The sequence below is a fragment of the Helianthus annuus genome, chromosome 17, assembly GCF_002127325.2.
Source record: "Helianthus annuus cultivar XRQ/B chromosome 17, HanXRQr2.0-SUNRISE, whole genome shotgun sequence".
NCBI lineage: Eukaryota > Viridiplantae > Streptophyta > Magnoliopsida > Asterales > Asteraceae > Helianthus > Helianthus annuus.
Window position 1 is genome coordinate 191436927 of NC_035449.2, and position 25491 is coordinate 191462417.

Consider the following 25491-nt stretch of genomic DNA (forward strand, 5'->3'; position numbering starts at 1 on the left):
TAATGACAACATTAAATTCAATTGCATTTTGATGCAATACAAATCACTACACAAGTGTAGTATTCAATGAACAATCAATGCCTATGATGGCAAAATTTGATTCTCACAAACTGCATACAAGAACATATTTGTCAATAATATACAAAATCCCTTTTCGAAAGTGAACAGCGCGATCAAAGCTCATGTTCTCAACTCGATACTCCAAACCCGCTATAGCCTAGAACTCCAAATATATGAAAAAGGGAAAACAACAATAATAGTACTGAACCAAAAATTGCACTAAATGCTACCAGCTGATGCACAGTCTTCACAAATCGCGCGGAAAATTACTTATTTGCCCTTCCTCCAACATATCTTTGTTATTCAACTTGTAGCTTATGCGAATGCGCATGACAAGCGATTTCTGGTGAAAATGGGAATATATCGTTTATATCACTTTACATATTTTTAAAGAAAATCATGTGAAATGACAATAAATGGAAGCATAGAATTATACACATACAGTGATATTATAAAAAAAAAAAAATTAATTGGCAATTCGGGTAATTCCGTCTTTTTTGTTAACTTAAAGGGCAATTCGGTTTTTTTCCACTTCATGTACAACAATTTAACATAATGTACAAGTAACCCTTAACGGATAAAAAAGACAAAAGTACCCCTGACTTAACGGAGAAAAATGGATGGAGTTAACAAGCCAGATAAAAATGGCAAGATTTCAAACCTTTTGGATTCAGATGCGGAAAAACAAACCTTTGAACGAAAGTCGCAAAACTGGCCAAACCTCAGGGGGACTAAAATGCCATTTTACTCTTTAAAAAAGAAATACAATGATGGCAACATGACATATGTTCAATTCGACAAATTTACCTAAAAAGGACATCATTTTTTTTTTATATTTTTATATCCAACGGGTTAGAATTAAAAAAAAAAAACGTTAATAAAACAGGGACAAGTTGAAAGTCAGCTGAAGGTTATTCAAACGCTCAAAGGATTTTGTGAATTTTGTGGGCCCCGTAAATACGGAGAAAGATGAGTATGTAATTTGAAAATGAAATTGGGACCCACTAAAGCATAAAACCTAGGACGTTCAAAATGCGAAATTGCTGAATATGTAGAAAATAGAACAAGAATATTGTACTTTTATATACTGAATAAAAATAAGTGTAAGTGAATACCTTGCCATGTTGATTGTTGGTAACCCGTAATTTCTGTGTTATTGACCCGTTGCCATTTCCAGGAAGCGTATTACTGCTAGCAGGCTCTAAATGTAACTGAAGAAACTGCGGAATGAAAAATACAGCATATCAGTAAATACAAATCAAGATGCAAATAAATTCCCAAATACAGCATGTCAGAAATGATCGTTTTTAAATTAAAATGTTAAGCTCATGGAGAAGCGTTAGATATATGTAAATAGAAAGGTTAAGCTTACGGATTGCAAAATGACCCCGTAGGGATCCTGTACATTAATCCAGAAGTGTGAGAAGTGTATTATAACACTATATATAACACTATACAACACCATATAAACACCGTATAACACTATGTAACACCATATAACACCATCTAACACTATATAACAAATATAACACTATACATCTATCATAGACATGCTATCAGATAAAATATAGTGTTATATTTGTTATATAGTGTTATATAGTGTTATATGGTGTTATATGGTGTTACATAGTGTTATACAGTGTTTATATGGTGTTATATAGTTTTATATAGTGTTATAATACACTTCTCACACTTCTAGATTAATGTACAGGATCCTCTATCTGGTACACAAACCATCTTTAACGAGTCGGTACAAAAAAAGTAAAATCACTAAAACAGGACAAATGAAAAAGCATGGTGACATTTTAAGCATAAAAAGTTGAAAACATTAAGAAAGCCCGACTATAAATTTATAGAAAATTTAAAACTAATATGTAGATTTCACGTAAATACTTGTTACCTTTGGTACTGCTGCCTGGAAGATGAAATCTGTATACACCTCGGAGGACTTATTTGTAAAACTGGCCTCGATTTGGGTTATTTGCGGGCTTCCGGGTTGCTTAGAGAATTTGAAAATTAGGCTTAATGAACTGTTCTCAAATGCAACTAATGGCGGAAAAGTAGGACCGTTGTCTTCTGTTCACATAGATTAATGGTTAAAAATATCCCAATGATTTGAAGAGAACTTAAACATCAAGCATTTGGTTGGATGAAATCGAATGGAACAAGTAGTTATACTTTATTAATAGAGTGAATTTCAAGGATTGTCCTTTATCTTTATACCAATTTTCAGGCGCTGTCCTTTATGTTCAAAATTGACGAGTTTTGTCCTTTATGTTTTCATATCATACACGTTTTGCCCTTTAGGCCTAACCCAGTTAGTTCTTTCAGTTAAATTTGGTCATATGCTTTGCACATGAGGGCATTTTTGTCAATTCAAAGGTAAGTTCAACGGCAGATTTACATCTCAAAGCTTCTGCAACCTTTGAATTGACAAAAATGCCCTCATGTGCAAAGCACATGACCAAATTAACTGAAAAAACTAACTGGGTTAGGCCTAAAGGACAAAACGTGTATGATATGAAAACATAAAGGACAAAACTCGTCAATTTTAAACATAAAGGACAGCGCCTGAAAATGGGTATAAAGATAAAGGACAATCCTTGAAATTCACTCTTATTAATAATTGTGTTTTATTTGCTTTTCATACTAAACGTAAATATGCGTAATTTCATTTCAAGTTAATAAAAAAAGTTTAGGATTAATTTAAGTGCCAAGGTACAAATTAGTTAATAAAAAAAGTTTAGGATTAGTTTAAGTGCCAATACACAAATTAGGACTGTGATAAAAAGATCGCTTTTATTTAGTTATCTTTGGAAAATAAAGAATGTTAATTTAAGTTTATAAACTTTGGATTAATTTCATGCAGGCTCTTTTGAAAGTTTTAAGTTTCGCAATTACACGTCCAAATTCAATAATATCATATTTACGATTATAAAAACTAGAATTAGCATATTTATCCCTTCCATAGCAAGTAAAAAAGATCAATTGTTTACAACATTCTGTTTCACTGAATAAATGAATAAAAAAAATAAACGTTATCATGATAGGGGTGTAAACGAGCCGGGCCGGGCCCAAGCTCGACCATGCTTGAGCTCGGCTCGTTAAGTTTTTATAAAGCTCGAGCTCGGTTCGGTTCGAGCCTACTTCTTTAAGCTTGAGCTCGGCTTGCGAGTAAAACCCAAAGCTCGAGCTCGGCTCGAGCTCGGCTCCAACTATCTTGAGAACAACCTTAAACGAGCTAAAAGCTCGGCTCGAGCTCACTTCAACATCGCTTAAATGAGCCAAAGCTCGGATCGAGCTCGGCTCATCAATGTTATCATCATTATTACTATATTATATATAAAAAAAACTAAAATTTTGTATGGGCTCGTTTAGGCTCGCGAGCCTAAACAATCTTTGTATTTCAGGCTCGAGCTCGGGCTCGATAACAAAACGGGCTCTATTTCCGGCTCGAGCTCGGGCTCGTTAAGGCTCGGCTCGTTCGAGCTTTTAACCGAGCCGATCACGAGTAGCTCTCGAGCCTCTGGGCTTGTTTACACCCCTAGTTATCAATGCAAAACATATACAAGATAATACTTACTAGGCAATGTAGGGTTAGGACCGAATCCATCTAACAGATCCATAACAGGTGATGTATGTGATCTTTGTGCCGATGTTACCACAGGTGATGAAAGCCCATTTAAAGCATTGACTGTGGTTTTATTATTATTATCTTCACTTATGGATAATATATCAGCTGTAAATGACCCGTTTTGAGCAGGGGGTGACCCAGTTGACAAAAGATCCAGCAGAACATCGGTCCCACTTTTTTGTGTCTGTATTCTACCTGAAATGATAAAAAGTAAAATTGTAAAAAAAAAGTAACAAGTTAATGATATTTTCATGCGTAGATAAGTGTTCTAAAACTTGGACCAGGTCACCAAGTCGCTATAAGACTGGCCCGGTTCACACAACAGAGCCATTAAGGTGGCGTTTTGGTTTGAGTCAGCAATTACTATTAGTAAGGGTTCGATTACATATTAAATCGGTTAAGATGGTGTATTTTTAATGGATAAAACTTCCCAAATCAATTTATTAAAAAAAGTATAGTTAACACTGATTATTTATATAATTTAATAGACTAATTTGCATACTCTTAATTAGTAACTTTTGTATGCATGAAGGTGTTGTTCCACATGCTATGGATGGTTTAAAAAGAAATTTTGAATTTTTACTTTAACCCAAAGCTTTCTATTTCTTGCAATTTTAACCTCACAAAATTGTTTTTTTTTTACTTTTAACCCAAAACTTTTCATCTTTTACAATTTAACCTCACAACTTTTTTACTTTCAACTTTGGTCCTCTATACTTTTCATCTTTCGCAAATTTTCGTTTTATGTTCCGTAGTCCGTACTAAATTTTGCGAGTTAAACGGCGCAACGTGCGTGTGGTTCAACGTTGTTGCGTCTATTTTTTCCCCATTTGACAGGTTCGTCGCAACGCGCGGATCCTAGATCAACTTAGTTGTTTTTTATATGTTTTACGTTTCGGTCTAATTTATTCGCATTAACACGCCGCAACTTCAACTTCAGTGTTGGTGGTCATTGGCACTTGACGGTGGCATTGGTGCTATTTGGCATGGTTTTAAGCCCCCGCCGCAACGCGGGGGTGCTTAATGAGTTAATTCTAGTTATATGTAAAAAAAACAAATCTCCTGGACAAAAAGTGTTTCAGGTTGACCCGCCCCACACCAGAATTACACGTCTTGTCCAGTTACCTAACCGGCCCATTTGGCACCTTTTAGCAGATAACCATTGCATCAACCGAAAAGTAGTTTCACGAGTATTGAATTTAACCTGATTGTGATGAAGATGACAATATATCATCACCAAGGAGGTCCTGAAGGAAATTTGCACTTGAAGAGGTGGGTGGCGCAGGTTCATCCGCACTTAAATCAAGCAAGTCTAATAAAGGGGCATCAACGGTTTTGGGAACACCGTTTGGAAGCTGAAGTGGATTGCCTTGTGAGGTGGAAGCGACAGCTGGCAGAGAACCAGCCCTCCTTCCACTGTAGGTGGCTTCATCAAGAACAGGCATCCTTTCAACCAGTGCAGACCTTCAAATTGATTAAAATAAATAAATAAATAAAGGGGAATTGGCCTGTAATAATCTCACCTAGACCTTATTTGTCATTAATAATCCCACCTCAGAATATTCCCCCCACCAGTCCCACCTTTCACCTATTTTTCTACAATGGTCCCCCGTTAAAAAAACTTAACGGAGTTAAGCTTTTTTTCCAAATTACAAACAGATTTTTTAGGGCTTTTGATCAGAACGATGATACGAGTCCTTTGATGTAAAATTTACTTCGAAATGGTGCCCCAAGTGACTTGATTTTGGTTAATTGGAAATTTAAACACCCGAATTGAAGCGTCGTTTTCATCGTTTGGAGCACCGAGGCAAGTTTTAAATCAATGGACTCGTATCATCGTTCTAATCAAAAGCCCTAAAAAATCTGTTTGTAATTTGGAAAAAAGCTTAACTCCGTTAAGTTTTTTATAACGGGGGACCATTGTAGGAAAAATAGGTGAAAGGTGGGACTGGTGGGGGAATATTCTGAGATGGGATTATTAATGGCCAATAAGGTCTAGGTGGGATTATTACAGGCCAATGTTCCATAAATAAATAAATAAATAAGATAAATATTAGCTGCGAATCACATAAAGATTCTGATAAGGATATTTAAAAGAGAAAATTGCATGTAAAGGTAGTTTTTAGGGCAACATAACCATCAAAAAACTTGATCCAATACAGCCTCCTAGATATTAGCCAAAATTCCAGGTGATAAGTCAGAAGAAGAAAAAAGGTCACCTTGGTCAAAGTTACAAACATGACAACACCATGTCAAAAAAGTCAAACTTGGTCATTATTATTGTACTAATACATGAAATCAACTTTTTTAAAAGTTTGGAGGGTTTTTATCAATATTTTGAGAACCGGACCGGACGTCGAACCGGTCTCCTACCACTGGTCGGGCCGGTCGGACTGGATGTAAAAAACGGGTGATGCTTTAAATATTATAAAAATATATAGGGTAAAATTCAAATACTTTAATATAAATCCGGTTCCACCACTAAAAAATCTGGTTCAATCACCGGTTCCCTGTCGCTCGACTCAAAACAGGTCTAATAGGGCGAACCGGACAGGTCAGACCCCTGATTCCCAGCCCGACCGGCCAGTCCGGTTTTCAAAACATTGGTATTTATCAAGAATGGAAGTTTATGGTTTTTTCTTGGAAAAGAAGCCGGTTACCTTTTAAGTGATTAACTATTCTAAAATACATTTGTGTATCAACTATCAAGCAGATGCCAAAGCAATTAACAGAAGGTGATTTCATACCTTAAATTTTGGTGCTTTTCAATTATGGAATCAAACTCAAGTGATCTCTGCTGCAGTTCAAGCAGATGACTTCCTTTAAATTGAGTGACAATGTCTTTTATTCTCCTAAAATGAACAATTATGATATCAGTATATTATAACTGCCCTAAAATGTTATATTAACAAATAATAAATATTCCAAGACTATGACACATTAATAAGTAACAACATTTGCCCATAGAAGATCAGACCAACACACTTAAAGGGGCAAGTGGCTTTTTAACATAGTATATATGGGTTTTAATGAACATTCAATTTCCAGCCCGGACCCGTATGTCAGTTCGTATTGAAGCTTGAGTAAAGCTAGTTAACCGAAACCTGAAGGTTAAATAATGAACGGGTCGAGTGGCTTGCCTAATTGGTCAACAAGTTTGGGCTAAAAATAGTTTCTTTTCATATTGCTACAAACACGTCAAGTTGGGTAGGGTGACCCATCAACAGTATTTGTTGTCTCTTTTCTTATATCTTGTAAATAACTAATGTGTTGAAAAAGATTTAAAAAACTATATTGTTCGAATAATAATCCAACTTCCTTGAATAAAATGATTTAGAAGGTATCAAGCATTTTAAAACAATTCGATCGACTTTTTGAGTTTTGACCGATTTTCCCAATTGCTATTTCGCTAAGTTTTTTTTTTTAAATTTGACCCGTTCATGATAAAGTACAGCCTAACTCAGCACATATTAAAGTAAATGCTAAAAGTTGACTCCTCTACCAAAACCTATTGTTTTCAAAAAATAATAATAATAATAATAATGTCTTACTGTGAACAAGAAGGGAAACGTGAAGACAGCTTCAACAAAGCAACCAAACACATTGACCTAGTGGTAAGATCAGATGCATGGCGTTTACTAGCAACCTCTATAGCATCCACTACATCGTTCTCAGTTACCTGGGCCGAAAAACTCAAATTAAACATGGATTTAGACAGAGTGAGATACTGAAACTTACTCATATAAAAATATAGGGTAAAGTTCTTGTACAAATAATCTTAACATACTAAACATACAAATTGAAGGAAAACTCAAAAAGACAAGGTGGCATTTTTGTAATTATCAATAACTATCAAAGTTACTCTACAAATATACCTAAAAAAACCTAACCACTCCCCCCACCCTCAAAAAAAACCTAAACCCCCCACCCCCCCCCCCCAACCACCCAAAAACCTAAAAAAAACCTACCCCCCCCCCCCCCCAAAAAAAAACCTAAAAAAAAACCTACCCCCCCCCCAAAAAAAACCTAAAAAAAAACCTAACCTAACCCCCCCCCCAAAAAAAAACCTAACCACCCCCCCCCACCCCCAAAAACCTAAAAAAAACCTAACCCCCCCCCCCCCCCCCAAAGCTAAAATGCTAAAAACTAAACCCCCCAAAAAACCTAAAAAAATCTAAAAAAATAAAAAAAAAACACACAAGTTATTTTATTTTATTTTTTTAACATTTTTTATTAAAAATCGCTACTTTTAGTAGCAGCCAAAAAAAAAAAAAAAAATTTTTGCTAACGAAATGTAGCGATTTTTTAATAAAAAATGTTAAAAAAAAAAGTTTGTGTTTTTTTAGGTATTTTTGGTTGTAACTTTGATAGTTGGTGGTAATTACAAAAATGCCACCTTGTCTTTTTGGGTTTTCCTTCAATTTGTATGTTTAGTATGTTAAGATTATTTGTATTTGATCTTTTGCCTAAAAATATATGATATGATTTAATGGACAATGATGATTTAGAAGTAGCAATTTTGGCCCATTTATAGACAAATGGGCTGAATTCGGTTAGGTCTCATCTCTAACGAGCCAGCTAGGTTAAGCTAAAAGATTTAACTAAAAAGCAGATGAATTAAATGGGGTAATGATCATTCCAGATGTATTCAGATGCATGGAACCTTCAAAATCACTTTTTATTAAAGAAAGTTTAACTTGTTACTATAATAATATAGTTTCATAATCATGTTTCACACATTAACTGATAATTGTTTATAAATCATTAAATCCTAATTAAAATAAAAAAAAAAGGTGTTTGTGAGTTGGCATGACCATTTGACCCATATTATAAAACTTCCTGTTTTGACTAGACTCCATTTTAATTCACTATTTAACCCATCGGACCCACCCACCTGCTTTGCCACCACTTATTGAACATATGCAGAAAAATCAAAAGTCAGAACTGGACCATGTGTCACGCATACACTGTTTGGGGCATTTTGGGTGATTTGGAGCTCATCATCATCATCATCATCATACTCAGTAAATCCCACCAATAGCAAAGCAAAGGTAGGGTCTGAGGAGGGTAAGATGTAGACGGCCTTACCTCTACCCCGTAGGAATAGAGAGGCTGCTTCCAGTGAGACCCCCGACTCGATAGTAGTTTTGCATCAAGCCTTGGACATAAGGCACATAACACTCAGCAATCGGGACAAAGACCGATTAGTGCATGTACCCTTTTGTCTTTCAGCTATCAACGCCACCACATGATGCATGATTAACCGTCCATGTACCCTTTTGGGTGATTTGGAGCTAAATGAAGCAAATCAAGAATAGTAATGTAGATTAATTCAATTACGAAGAAGCAAACTCACAGTCATAGGTTCCTCAAGATCAAGCATTCCTATATTGTTTACCAACAAGTCACCGTATTCTCCTATGCACCATATTGCAACCCTAACAACTGCTTCCTGTTTTAAGAGCAGGCAAATAATATGTACATTAATACCATGTGAATATGGGAAACAAAAGTAAACTAAAAGCTGAGACTAGACCAAACAGACAAGCTTATTAAGAACATCTCCAATGTATGCATCAAAACACCTAAACGGTGTAAATTATTTGTGCTACACTATTCAGCCCGCCATGTTACACCAATTTTAGTGTAACACTATTCGCCAAACCAAATATCTATATTTTCCGTTTAACCATTTTGATTATAAAAAGTATAACTATTTAAAAAAATGTATTATCAACATGATTCAATGATGAATATGGTATTTAAAAAAAAAGCATTATCAACATGATTCAATGATGGATATGGTATTTAAACTTTTTATATTTATGAGTATAGTACACAGATGGTCCCTGTGGTTGACCAAAATTTTGGATTTGGTCCCTAGCTTTCCAAAAGTACACGGATGGGTCTCTGTTGTTTGCACTTTGTAACACATTTAGTCCCCAACTTTTGTCAAAAGTACATGGATGGTCCCTGTGGTTTGCACTTTCTAACGCATTTAGCCCCTAACTTGACATGTTAAAACCTTTAGGTGCTGTTTGTTTTTTCAGAGGTAAAAGGTCTGCAGTCTGCAGACCACATCTGCAGGCATCTACAGGAGAACAGGTAGACCAAATGTCTGCAGTCTGCAAGGAGAAGAGGGTTTGTTTTTTTTCTACAAAAACCACTTCACACAACACACACACAACAGGTCTTCAAAAACTTCAAACTTTGTATTTAGTAGAATTGGTTTTTCTATTCAAAAGGGGGTGGTGGCGCAACTTGTTGCCCGACTACCTGCCATTGCTTTGTAATTGCCCTTTTTCGTGTGGAATGATATTTTTCTTTTTAAAAAAAAAAAAAGATCCCCAATTTTTCAAACCACGTCATTACCATTTCAAGTTGGTTTTTTTTCTTCAAAAGTTACCAATTTTTTTTCCTCAAATTGACAAAAATTGAGGAGAAATCAAGTATTCCGATCGATCGGAATCAAATCTAGACATACAGATTCATTTGTGTATATAATACACACAACACACATAACATATACAGATACATATAGATAGATAAATAGATACAAAGTTTTGTAATTTGTGTGCTTGTGGTAGCAATGGTGATGGCGATCGGTGGAGAAACACGGCGGGCACACGCAGCGATGACAATGGTGCAACTTTTCGCCAGTGGATCTCATGTTATTACCAAATTAGCCCTGAATTTTGGCGTTAGTCAGCTTGTTTTCTGTGTTAATCGGTAGGTGGAGGTGGTGTCGGAGGTGGAGGTGGTGTCAGAGGTGGAGGTGGAGGTGGTGGTGGAGGTGGAGGTGGTGGCGGAGGTGGAGGTGATGGCGAAGGTGGAGGTGGAGCTAGGGTTTTGGATGTTTTGAAGAGGGAGAGAGGGAGAAGAGGTTGGCAGAGGTTTGAAGACATGGGGAAGGATCTGCTTGGGGAAGAGGTGAGGCAGAGGTAAAGGCTCTGCAGATCTTCAAGAAAACAAACAAGCGGCAGGACCCTTATTTCTGCGCGCGTCTGCACGACGCAGACATAAGTGCTCAGAAGAGCTTTTGGCCAAAAAACAAACACCACCTTAGATTTGTTAGCTGGGGACTAAATGTGTTAAAAAATGCAAACCACAGGGACCATCCGTGTACTTTCGAAAAGCTAGGGACCAAATCCAAAATTTTGGTTAATCATAAGAACCATTCGTGTACTTTACTCTTATAAGCCAAAAAGTAAAAGTAAAAGTAAAATAAACTACAACATATTATAAATATTACTATATTTACTTTAAATTAATATAAAATCATTTGCTTAGATTCATTTGTTTTCCTTATTATAAACAAACACATTAACAGGGAATTCATGGTACCTGATCACCTGATGTTTGGATTGCTCTGTAGAGTGCCCTAACTGTATATCCATGGAGGTTAGATGCATTGGTTATTACAACAATTAGAGCATGCCAAACTTCATCTTTTACATAGTTTCCAGCCTGTTATAAATCAGTACACAACTTGAGTATTTCATTAAACAAATGAAAAAATAGTTCTAATCCAAACATACATCAAAGATTATATAAAAGTCAAAGTTGGTGCAATCCAATATTTGACCATGATTCGCGGAAAGTACTAGAGGTGGCAAGATGGGTGGATTGCGTAATGGATAAAAACAGGTTAGTGTGGAAGTAGGTTAGTTTTAGACTTTCAGTACGTATTGAACTGGGCTGGTTTGGTTTGACCCACAAACACGCTTTTGTCCTTTATATAAATTTAAATAGTCAAGGTAAAAATTTATGATTTATAATAATTTTAGAAGTTCAAATGAAATGATTTAGGAGGGTGTATCCATTAAAAAGACTATGGGTACCCATTTTCCAGTCTAATATTTACCTAAAATAAAGAATGAAGTCCTAAAAAAGTTGAAACCGAGTATATCATGGATTATACATGAGAGATACCACAGTAACAAACAGAAAGTCAAAAATATATATGTGTGTGTACATATATATAGGGTAGGGTTATTTTGAGAACGCTAAATATAGCGAGAACCGTGAGAACGAATGAAAAAACCACAACAACTTGGTAAAAAACAATTTAACTTCAAAAAAAAAATTTACACTTATCATTATTATTTAAATGCAATATTAGAAATTATATTTACACGTTTAATTTTACATGTATTCGTATATAAAGAAAATTTACAGCCATTTACACGTGTAAATTTGTTGTATTTACACGTGTAAAAAAGTATTAAGAGTGATTTTGAGAGACGAGATGAATTATTTAAAGAGTAAATTCTTTTTTAAATGTTGTATTTTAATTATAATGAGGTTTAAATTAAAAAAAAAAATGATTCTGATTGGTTTTTTCATTCGTTCTCACGGTTCTCGCACTATTTAGTGTTCTCAAGATAACCCCTCCCCTATATATATACACATAGTTGCCTTTGTTTAACTTATTTGTGAGCATTTGACAAATCAAAATTTCAGAATGAAATAAGGAGAAAAATTATTATCAGTTGGGAAACCTACTACAAAAGTGCATACCTCACAAAGAACCTTGAGCATCTGATCAATGTACCAAATTTTCTCTGGGGAAAGCCTAGAAGAACAGATTATCATTTAGCACGCATAAGATAACTTTTAAATATTAAAATAACTTATCAAGTATGTAGTGATTTTAAGTTCTTACAACAAACCATGGATCTAATTATTATTATTAATTATTATTATAATAATAATAATAATTAGATAAAAGACGATAAACCTTAAAAAAATTGAATTTAAAACTTACTTTTCCACAATGGAGCAAATTTTGACAGTAAGATCTCCCTTGAAGTCATTATCACTTACTTCTAGATAGTCAATTAACTCCTTGGTCAAAGGCTTTACATTGCTCTCATTGACCAGAAGAGACACAAGTTCAAGGGCTCTTTTACGAATTGAAGCATCTGAATCCTGGATTTATTTGAAAAGGCAAATTCTGAGATACAGATTTAGCTCGAATATAAATAGCTTTTATTGTGCAGAAAACTATCAGTACTGTTATAAATATACTTTTTATTTATAGATTATAAGATTACCTTAACGCATTCTAAGATTGTTGCACGATGTCTCTGCACGGCTTGACCATCTATTGATATTGCTTTCATCAGCATGTTCAACGCAACATATCTGCCATGTAAGACTGAAAAAGTTTACAGTACTGAACTAAAAGTCAACAGACAAAGTTGACTTTGGGCCTTTTCATTATGGTAGCACAAAGGGATATGTAGAAGTTAGGCATTCATATAATTAGGTAGTGTTTGGTATGCAAGAATGGGAGGTGTAATGGAATGGATGATTACGAGGGAATGAAGAAAAGGGTGTTTGGTTGGTCAATGGAATGGAATCACCCATTCCAAAAGACATTCCATTCCCTCAAAATCATTCCTTCCACCACCCATGTTTTTTTTCCATTCCATCCCCTCTTGCACCATTCATCAACAAAACCACAACCCACCACCTTCGCCAAAACCCACCACCACCCACCCCTGAGGCCATCGCCGCCACTTGCCACCACCTCACCCCGACAGCCACCGTCGCCGCCGCCACCCACTCGCCACCGTTATCACCCACAATCGTGACCAACCGCCAACGCCACTTGCCGCCACCGCCCACCACCATCGTCGACGCCACCACCACCAACCGCCGTCGCCGCCGCCACCCACCGCCACCTCTGCAGCCGCCCACCACCAACAGCCACCTTGCCGCCACCACCACTCGTCACCGCCGCACCGCCACTCGCCGCCACCACCACCACCCATCACCGCCGCCGACACCCACCACCGCCACCTATAACCACCCACAATTACTACCACCGACCACCACCGCCACTCACCACTTATTTTATTACTCGGTTTTTCTTCCCTACCGAACAATACACAATAATAATTCATTCCATTCACGCATGGTAACCAAACAAGACATGGAATGGTAATGATCCATTGCATTCCCTCGTCCATTCCATTCCCTCGTCCATTCCATTACCCCATACCAAACAGACCCTTAGTATTTCATATTTTATTTATCTCCATGTAAACGTGAATACTTGCATCATTTACTCTAAGTAATCACTCATGTAAATCATTTACTATAACAAATTTTCAGTTTTTGATATTTCAGATTTGAAAATATTTAAATCTTCATGTGACTCGACCAAAAAAGTGTGCCTCCATATAAAGACTAAACAAAAATAAATAATGGCCCTTGTTCCGACTTCATATAGATATAATATTTAATAATATGGAGATAAAGACACTCCACCTGATATTGTTGTCACGGTTTGACAAGAACCGCCCCAATATATTGATTGCAAGAACACGCAAGCCACCACTATCTTCAATACTCATAATAGTTTCGACGCATTCATAAAGGATGGCATTTCCTGCGTTCTTATTGGATTCGGTTTTTGTTGCCACCTAGACAGTGAATTCAAGTAACAGAAGCATAGTAAAGACTAAGCAAACCATATATACCCTTCTACGAATTAGTACTTATATTTTATAACTGTTGAAAATTCATCACCCATGTTTAAAATTTAACAAATAAAAAATATGTTAGGTAAGATAATAAAAACTATATTGTTAAAATAAGGGATAATGTATGTGGATGTCACTCAAGTATTCACTTTATTCCATCAAGACCACTCATATTTAAAGTTAAAAACTACTTTATAGGACACTTAAGTATTTATTTGGTTTCATCAATACAAACTTCGGCTAAAAACATGTTGAATGATGTAAATTAAAAGACAACAATTTTTTACTCTAACATGTAGTGAAAGGACAACCGTTAACTTAATAACATGTAGACACGTCACCAAAGGTATTCTTGTCTTAACCAAAATTTGAAGGAAGTTTTTGGCCAAAATTTGTAAAAAAGAAGCTACATACATATTGTAGCTTCAATAATTGAGTTCCTTAATAGAAAAAATTTTATCATCCCTTAAAAACAATAAAGAGTAAATTACTTTCTGAGTCCATGTGTTTTAGTGGTTTTAACCACTTGAGTCCAAAATCAAAAAGTTTAACGCTCTGAGTCCCTAACCGCTCAATTTAAAACGTTTTGAGTCCCTGTGTTTTAGTGGTTTTAACCACTTGAGTCCAATATCAAAAGTACAAGTGTTAAAAATTGGACTCAAAACTTTATAAAATGACCTGTTAGGGACTCAGGACGTTAAACTTTTTTTATTTTTGATTCAAGTGGTTAAAACCACTAAAACACAGTGACTCAAAAAGTAATTTACTCAACAATAAATTATTATTATTAGTTTTTTTTTTTTAATTTAGGGGGTTTGAACACTTAGAAACACTTTAAGTGAGTTTTGAACTATTTGACACAATCGACCAATTTCCATTTTTATTTAGCAAAGTTTTACAAAAACAAATTACCCGTCTAACCCACTGTAGATTCAAAACAACCCAAACTAACAAATTTTTAGGCATACAGGTTAAAATTGCCACCATTAAGTTATCATGAGAACTCAGAAGTTTTCAAGATATCACAAAAAACGGAAGCTAGCTTGAGCAAGGCATCATTCATGAAAACAGGATCATAATAATACATTATCTATTTAACTTCAGCAATAAATTGATCTATTAAAGAAACTACATTGTTAAAATAGTAATAGTAATAGTAATAGTAATAGTAAGAGGAGGAGGAGAAGGAGGAGGAGGTGAAAGTGATTTGGTAGATATTTAACAAAAGAGTAAAGTACATGGATGGTCCTTGTGGTTTAACAAATTCCAAAAGTACACGGATGGTCCCTGTGATTTGCACTTTGTAATACATTTAGTCCCCGGAAAAATTATATAAAGGTTTTAGCATGTCCAAGTTGGGGACTAAATGTGTTACAAAGTGCAAACCACAGGGACCATTCATGTACTTTTGAAAAAAGTCAGGGACTAAATGTGTTACAAAATGCAAACCACAGGGATCATCTATGTACTTTTGGAAAACTAGGGACCAAATCCAAAATTTTGGTAAATCACAGGGACCATCCGTATACATTACTCTTAACAAAAACATTTTGGGTGACTTTCGTACAATCGTACCGTTGGGCCCATTCGACCCAAATCTGTTCAAGTTAATTTTGATAAATATCACATGTATGTGTTTACACACTTAACAAAGTGTAGATATTAGAATATTAAATAAACTACTACCCAAATCAGTCCATTTAAGACAAATGGGTCAAATGTGCCACCTCTACTCTATATTAGACATCATGACTTATCATAATTTGACATAAAAGACGAAAGCTGACCTGAGCAAGGATATCATTCATCAAATCGCTAGCATCGGCATCTCCATGGCCTAAGATGCGTAAAATACGCAACAATCTTATTTGCAGAAAAGGATCTGAAATTCCAGAAATGTCATATTCAGGAGCATATGGACTGTTCACTGCATCCTTCAGAACTTTTACCAGTCCCTCTGTGCATTTCTACATCAAAGGAGGATTTAGGGCACTTTAAATCACATTGCATATTTGCATTTGTATAGCTAGACAGATATGCATTAAAAATCAAGGAAAGATACAAAAGAAAGGAAGAAAACTAAGTTTTTATGAGGTTGGCTATATTGATGTTTTATCTTCGATGTGGCGCGCAAATCTAGTTTTGGTCTTCCTCAATCTCTAGAATAAATTGGATGTTTAGAATTACATTACTTCTGGTTGTAAACAAACTTACTATTGATAAACGTGTTAGTCATGTTGTTGCTGATTCTCAAGTCTTTTGACATGAGGCACATTCACTATTAACCGTCAACTTTGACAACATTCACTATTAACCCTCAAACTTTTGACATGAAACACTATTAACCCCCATCTTTAAGTTACATATTCACTTCCTTGGTTTAAAAAAGCGCGCCTTAAGCGCGCTTAAGCGCAAAGCGACCCTAGGCACAAAGAGTTGCGCCTTGTGAGATATGAAGCGAGCTCTGTACAAAAAGCGCACAAAAAGCGAGCTTTTTTGGAAAAAATCCCACTGAGGCGCGCGCTTTTTGTCCAAAAGGTGTTTTTGTGCTTTGAAGTGTTATACATGCAGCTAAAATGGTTGTACATTATATGAGTTATACATTAAATCATATATAAACCTTATTTATCACTATATTTTGGGTAAGGGATGCTAAAGCCTATAGGATATATATATATATAAAAAATATATATAAGCACCTTGCGCCTCACGTACGAAAAGCCCACCGCTTTTGCGATTTGCGCTTCGCGCTTTGATTTTAGACCTTGTCGCTTTTGTGCACTTCACGCTTTTTTAAACCAAGTTCACTTCTAACTTTTGGTAATTGACAACTTTCCAACCTTTTCTACTTAATAACTTGACACCTCCTTTTGTTTAAATTACACCGCAACGACACATGATTATACTTTTTTTATCTATGCCTAACCACGTTAGTGTCTAAATTACTTTTACGACTTTACACCGCAACGTCCGAGACATACTCTTTTTTATCTCTGTCTAATGAATGCTAATGTAACGAACGTAACGTGTGTAATAAAGTAAAAAATACGTAACATCACGTGCGCGCACCACACGTTAATGTCATCATCATTACACGTGTAACGAAGTCACTAACGCGACTCTGCCGCCGCAACACGTGACCCCGGTCAAAATTTTAGTTTCTCCTAATTAACAATGTTGCATGCTTAAGAAGACAGGGACGTTTGGATCCTGCTTTTGAATATCTGATTACTTAGGAGTCAAATAGTTTTGGATAATGTGTTTCATATCATCTGCAACAAAATTAATTTGTAATTATCCAACCAAAATTAAAATCAACTATTCACCCATTTTTAACCTAATTTTGAGAGACTTTTACTACCCCTTATTTCACAATGATGTCTTTTTGGTCATTTTATCTATTAATTCCGTAACTAATAGACTTTCCAAACACTCTTTAACATCTGATTATCTAATCATTACAACATCAAGTGGCAAAACATATCTAATGACTATCTCCTACAGCCTTTTGTATTAAATCCGGTTACCTAATTATGATTATTAAATATCATATAGTTAACCCTCAAGGCACACATCCAAACAACCTCTTAATAGTTAATACTATGTACTTAAATATCATATAGTTAACCCTTAAGGCACACATCCAAACACCCTCTTAATAGTTAATACTATGTACTACCACTTGATGTGTTCAGATAGCCAGATAAGTATAAATCATAAATGTATAATGATTGTAGGCTGTCTGGTATATACTCGGGTAAAAGATATCAAACAAAGAAGGTCAACATACCTTCCTAAAATATTCAAGGGCCTCCTCACTGATCATGCACAAATCTGCACAAAGCTGGATTGCAGTTAAAAGAACTCCATGATGCTTTTCTTTGAGCAAGGAAGCAACAGGGTTTACGAAATTCTCTGCAAGATCAGGGACCTTTTTTATTATCCTTATAGAGCATAATGCTGCCTGTACATGATGAAAACTTAGGTAAGAAAGAAAGACTCTTAACGGAGTCAAAACAGAAATCAAATAAAGTTACAAAGGGACAAACTGAACAATGTAATTGAAATTAATAGAATAAGTCATCATCCATCAAAATTGACTCAAACATAGTTGAGTTTAAATTTTAAAAAATTATGATGTCACGAATATTTTGGTTTATTATATAAAGGCCAAGAAAATGGGTATAAAATGAATAGCAATATAGCAGTGTTATTCAACAAGATATTTCTGGACAACCTTTTTAAGTATGGAATCACTATAAACCCATTTTCATTAACTTACTTTTTTCCGGACATTTGGATCTCGAAATTGCAGCAGTCTTTCGACTTCAGGTGCAAGATCACGGGCCATTTCAGCAGAAGATATGTTGCCCAAAGCACAGAGAGCAAGTCCCACAATATACTGGTTGGTATGGTTAAGATCTCTGCAAAATGACAAAAAAAATCACTGGATATCCTTTTAGAAAAACACAATTTCACACCTATAGATGAGCATTTAGTTGCCAGAAGGCCCAGAACATGGGGTCTGTTTGGTTGGATGTAATGACAAATGAAGGGAATGAAATGAGCATTGGGATCGAATGAGTGATTGCATAGAATCATCATGTTTGATGGACCGACAGCAGTGGAATTGTCATTCAAGGTATTGTTTGAAATGAATTAAGAAAGGTATGAGTTTTAAATTGGCAACCGAAGTGCAAAATGTTCTCTAATGTTTTTAGTAAAATTTGCATGATGCTATTAAATAATAGTTTTATATATTGATTTATCATAGTATATGTAAATACGTGTATGACTTTAGTTCTTGTTAGTGTATAACTTGATCAAATATATCAAAATTTTAGTTCACAAAAATAAGGAATTGAACAAGCAAAACGATGAAAAAAAAAACTATCAGATAAGATAACAATAAAAGATCAACTTATAACTAATTTTCACAATAACAAGTAATAACGTTATTAGGGCTCCCACGTCACTTTTATAACTTTTTGGCAAGTATTTGCCGAAATCAGCCTAAACAAAACCAAACTGATACTTGGGTGGCCTCTAAGACCGTTTTAATAGTTAAGCGGCCTTAATGAAAAGAATTTAGACTTGGGTGGCCAATCAGATTTTATAGAACACATTGATTGTGTGATTAGGGTTACATAATGAGGTGGTATTTGTAGACCACAATGTTACACTCCTAACACTATACTAACACGCTATTACAATTGTCTAATATGGCCTGTGTATACTATATATTATCCCTTTAATTAAAGTACTAAAAGTACAAAAAGATTTTGTAGTTACTGATAATTACATAAGAAACGTAGTAATGTGTTTTCATTCCATTCCAATATTCCATCATGGAACTGGAAAAAAAACATAGCAAAATGAAAGGAATAGAGTTTTTCCATTCCATTAGACAAAACAAACAGCTTTTTTCCATTCTAAAAGAATGAACCATTTCATTCCTTCTTTAATTCCTTCATCTATGCAGTTAATGCGGTAAAATATCGGATATCGGTGACCGATATTTGAAATATAGGTTATCTCGGTGAGATTTCGGTGGGATATCGGTAATTTTAATATAATGCAGAATTTATATATATAGCAATTTAACACCAATAATTCAGTGATATATCAGTGATATATCGGTTATATCGGTCAAATATCGGTGATATATCGGTTATATCGGTCAAATATCAGTGATATATCGGTTATATCGGTCAAATATCGGTCAATATCGCCGATAATATCGGTACCGATATTTTGACCGATATTTGACACCGATATTTTACTAAGGGATCGATATAACCGATATATCACCGATATCTCACCGATATTAACTGCATAGTCCTTCATACCGACCACCACAGTGATATATAAGAATTAGGGTAAGTAGGTGCATACTGCTTTAAAGAATTGGTGACTAGCATTAAAACTTCTTGTCTTTCATCAAGAAGCAACATAAGTCCAAGATATCCTATTCTCTTCTCTGGAAATCCAGGAGCTGCAATTAACTTGAGGCATTCCATTTGACCAAAATGTGTGGGATATCCTAACATGTGAATAAACATAAGCTTTGCCAAATTACGGTGTCTATAATCATTTTCATTATCACTAACTGCTGCGCGAATAGAAGCACACTCTTTTCTAACAACTGCACGTTCCTCTGCTGCTGTTTTACAGGCACGTATAGCCCGAATCATGTCCCTGCAACAAACAAGTAGTCAAAAAATTATGTCCCCATGGTAGCATCATTGTATGACAAAAGCATGTAAAGAAAATTTACAACAAATCAACAATGAATCAAGTATGTTAAGAAAAGTTAGGAGCTCCACAGAAAAAATCTGTAAGCAAGATTTCACTCATGACCTTGGTTTTAAAATGCATGATGCGCTCCGATGCATTTTGGTCCCAAAATCCGATGAGTGATGCATGCGCATCACGTATGTGATGCATTTATAATTCAAAAAATATACTTGAACATAAAATCATACCAAACAAACATAATGTGTAACCAATTAAGCTCGATAACATACAAGGGAAAAAATGGAAGTATAAATAAGTACAAGCATGAGATGAGGAAAAAACAACCAAATCAGAAAAATGTAATGTTTTCACTGTTGCATGGTAATACTACTGCAGCACACTTGATGCGTTTTCAGCTTTGCATCATGCGCATCCCGCATTATGGGCGCATTACCAAGCACATAACTAGAATAGAACCATGAACGATGACATACGAATTCCATCAGTTCCACTTCTGACATACCTAATGTAACACCCCAACCCTTTTCAGTATCGTTAGATTCGTTACACCTAATGACCTAAAAGTAGCTGTAACACAACGCCTGTTATGCAAATGACAAGACACGCTCTTTAGCATTCAATTATTTCCAATACGTTCTTATCAACCATACTTCAAGATACACCATCAATCCAACTAATAATAAATAACTTAACAAAAAAAAGACAATCATGACCCCTAGGAACCTTTACCTACGATTGCAGTCCTACTATGATAACTTTTGCTGTTAAATGGTGAAATACTGAATGATCATTATTGAATGATTAGGTTACAATATATAGAGATTAGTCAATTACAAATGACTGCATAATGGTTGTATTCTATAGGCATTCATTACATTCCATCACAAAAGAACCTGATAAAAACTGTGAGACTGATAATGATCCTTAGTAATCCGTTACCAATCATCCAATATCTTCTATTATAGTTTATTAAGTGATTCTACAGGCTTGAGGGTTATAAACTGTACCACACTTAGTTTGATTCTGTAAATTGCACTTTTGTTTAACCAATGAGTTGCAGTAATGAGATGATTCTAGGTCTATGATTTTAGTTCATTAATACACCTTACACTCAACATGTTCTACAAGTATTGGTATCATCATCGATCATATTTTAGAATCCTAATCCTAAACATTCTAATAGATCATCACAATGTCAAACACACAGTTCATGCCTCTACAATTCAATTACAACACTAAAATAAACAATTTCATATACTCAACCAGTAAATAATCGCACGCTAGCATTCAATCGAGAACAAACTCAAAATCACAGTTATCCGAATTAGGTTAAAATCGATAAAACAAAACAAAAGCAACATGTTCAACAAGTATTAGTATCGTCATCAATCATAATCTAAAAATCCTAAACATTCTAACAGATCATCACAGTGTGTGAATACACAGTTCCATTACGATAGTAAAATGAACAATTACAGATAACCAGTAAACAATCGAACGCTGTCGCTAACATTCAACTGCGAACGAACTCGATATCACAGTTATCCAAATTAGGTCAAAATCGATTAAACAAAATAAAAGCAACATGTTCTACAAGTATGGATATCGTCATCAATCCTAATTCAAAAACCTAAGCATTCTAACAGATCATTACAGTGTCGAACACACAGTTCAATTACGACAGTAAAATGAACAATTTCAGATACTCAACCAGTAAACAATCGCACAATAACATTCAATCGAGAACGAACTCAAAATCAGAGTTATCCTAATTAGGGCAAAACTGATGAAAACAAAACAAAACAAAACAAAACAAAAGCAGCATGTTCTTCAAGTATTAGTATCATCATCAATCATAATTTTGAATCCTAAACATTCTAACAGATCATTACAGTGTACAAACACAGTTCAATTACGACACTAAAATAAACAATTTCAGATACTCTGTTAACAATCGCACACACCGCACGCTAACATTCAATTGAGAACGAACTCAAAATCACGGTTATCCGAATTAGGTCAAAATCGATCGATCAAATTACCACATATGAATAAGCAACATTTTGTTGCTTTTGTTGCTGTACTATATGGATAGGGAGTGTTTCAAAAAAAAATTGATTTTTCATTTTCAATCATAAGGTTTTTATCTTTTTATTTTAATCCCTTTAAGTTTTTAACTTTTAACTCAAAGTTTTCATTATTTGCAATTTAATCCCAACACTTTTTTATTTTCAACTTTGATCCCCTATACTTTTCATCTTTTGCAAGTTTTTCGTTTTACGTTTCGTTTAAAATTTCGCGAGTCAACACGCCGCAACTGTGTGTCTCTGTGGTTTAACGTTTTTTCTCTGTTTTTCCCGTTTGACAGGCCCGTCGCAACATGTCTATTATTCTACGTTTGACAAGTTCATTCCAATGCGCGGGGCCCTAAGTCAACTTAGTTTTTTCTTTCTACGTTTTACGTTTCGGTCTAATTTATTCGCATTAACACACCGCAACGGGTGTGCGTGATTCAACGATTTTACGTATGTTTTTCGTTCAGTGTTATTTTTTTTTACGAGCTCTTCTGTTGTTGGTTGTGTGGCATTGGGGATACTTGGCCCGATTTTACAAACGTATATAACCTATTAATTTTTTACTAAAAATAATTTGTTTCGAGTTCACCCCTATATCTCCTTTACTTAAAAAACGTATTTTTACGTGCATATTTTTATGATGTGTCGGTATGAATTCGATTTGATCTACGTTTTGACGTAAACTTTTTTCTGGAAACGAGTCAAATCAAATATAATACTTTTTGTTTAAAAAAACATCTTTTATGTGCATATTTTATGTACGTTTTGGTATAAATTCGAGTTGGCGTATGTTTCAACGTAAACTTTTTTGGGAAATGAGTGATGTCAAATATAATTTGTTTCCGTGCTTATTTTATGAATGTTTCATTAATTTTGTTTCGAACCGAGTGGAGTCAAATTGTGGTTTCTTTTTTTCAAAAGTTCTAATTAATCTCTTTTGATTATACGTGTCAGCTTTTCCGTTATACCCATTACATTTTCTATGTATGAGTCGGATCCTATATAATACGTTATGATTGTACGGTACAAATTTGATTTACTTTATGCTTTGATCTAATCGGAATGCTTATATAGGTTACATTGAGTTCGATCAGATATGCCGAAATGCACGTTTTCATATGGTTAACGCATCACATAACGTTCAGACTAATCCATTCGATGTTTGCAATGTACCCACGCCGCAACGCGCGCAGGTGTTATTCCTAGTTACATTAAAAAAGCAACATGTTCTACAAGTATAGGTCATTATAGTGTACGAACACACACTTCAATTACGATACTAACATGAACAATTTCAGATACTCAACAAGTACACAATCGCACAATAACATTCAATTGAGAACACACTCAAGATCACAGTTATCGGAATTAGGTCAAAATCGATCAACCAAAACAAAAGCAACATGTTCTACAGGTATCGCTCATTACAGTGTACGAACACACAGTTCAATTACGATACTAAAACAATTTCAGATACTCAACAAGTGAACAATCGCACAATAACATTCAATTGAGAACGAACTCGAGATCACAAGTATCCGAATTAGGTCAAAATCGATCAAACAAAACAAAAGTAACATGTTCTACAAGTATCGGTCATTACAGTGTACGAACACACAGTTCAATTACGATACTAACATGAACAATTTCAGATACTCAACAAGTGAACAATCGCACAATAACATTCAATTGAGAACGATCTAGAGCTCACAGTTATCGAAATTAGGTCAAAATCGATCGATCGATCAATGAAATTACATAAGAAAAAGCAACTGACCTTAGCCGAGTTCCAGACGAAAAAGGATTCATGATCAGGACCGTTTGGGAACCACGAGAGAACTCGATCAGATCCAGATTAGGGCAGCACGAAGGTGAATAAAGTTGAATCCGGTTGAGATCTGAGATAGATCAACTGCAACAATGGGTGTGTAGCTGTTTAAGATCTGATAACTGAATGATCTCTTTGTGCTGATGTGAGTATGATGATGATGGTTAATTACTTAATTTGGATGCATCAAACTAGTGTTTAAGCCCCACGTTGAAGGCGTTCGTAAAACCGTGCTAAGTAGTAAGTAAACGGTAAACGACAATCAAAACCGAAAAATATCGTAAAATTAAAGCGTGAATTTATACCGTCACATGACGTAAAATGCAGACAAAGACAAACATGAACTTATATTGTGAAGTAGCGTAAAAAGTAGACAAATTCGAATCTATACTGAGAAAGTTTTAACTTAAAGATTAAAAAACGCAAAACAACAAGAGCTAAAAGTAAATCATACAAACTTGAGGGACTACAAACATAACCGCCTAAAAGATAACAAAACATTGTTCATATCATAACAACATACCCAAATTGTTATATATAGTAATTCTTCGTTTAGTTGGAATTCTTTAACGTACTAGTTTAATTCTTTAGCATGTTCCGGCGTGAATTCGATTATATCGGTTCGGCTTATCACGGTATCGGTGTGGTACCGGCACTCGGTGTAGCAATCGAATAGAATACTGAAAAACTAAAGTCGTGATTTGCCAAAAAAGATTTCAACACCGATGACACGTGCAAACGAATATTAGTAACGATTCCGATAGTAGTCGTAGTACCGATACAGATACAAATGTTGTTCGTTGGAATAGGTGTTGTGTCGATGTTGTTGGGACGGTATCAATTTGGTCTGTCACGCTCTGTACTCGCTAAAACTTAAGATACAGAAAAGGTTTTCGTAAATACAACTTCATTTTCAACGTAATTTATACCGGAAACCGTAAAAACCAATATTGGTACTGCTACCAAAGTTCAGACGATATCGGTCCAGTTCGTCACAGTAAAGAACATAAAAATCAATTATGTTTGATCCATTTGGTTTTGAACAAAACTTTTAATTGAAACATTAAATAACAATAAGCACGTCGCAAAAGCATATTTGATATTTTATTAAGCATTACACTATATTATTAGAATAATGAAAAG

The 25491-nt window shown here is 35.0% G+C and overlaps 1 protein-coding gene across 2 annotated transcripts; it reads right to left on the reverse strand.

The window, feature by feature from the left end:
• On the reverse strand, nucleotides 1-24527 carry LOC110925390 (AP-1 complex subunit gamma-2). Of its 2 annotated transcripts, none has more exons than XM_022169347.2 (18): nucleotides 24298-24527; nucleotides 20083-20385; nucleotides 18470-18611; nucleotides 17978-18151; nucleotides 15975-16154; nucleotides 13973-14127; nucleotides 12751-12841; nucleotides 12462-12625; nucleotides 12215-12269; nucleotides 11039-11161; nucleotides 9051-9146; nucleotides 7246-7373; nucleotides 6442-6546; nucleotides 4899-5158; nucleotides 3644-3889; nucleotides 1961-2133; nucleotides 1176-1280; nucleotides 1-403 (listed from the first exon to the last, which is right to left on the reverse strand). In XM_022169347.2, the coding sequence occupies exons 1-18, from the start codon at nucleotides 24327-24329 to the stop codon at nucleotides 308-310; spliced, it is 2628 nt and encodes an 875-aa protein (XP_022025039.1). In that variant the 5' UTR covers nucleotides 24330-24527; the 3' UTR covers nucleotides 1-307. The 2 variants fall into 2 exon arrangements, with proteins under 2 accessions (XP_022025039.1, XP_022025038.1); XM_022169346.2 differs by having other exon boundaries at nucleotides 1961-2136; nucleotides 24298-24526.
• Nucleotides 24528-25491: the final 964 nt, after the last annotated feature.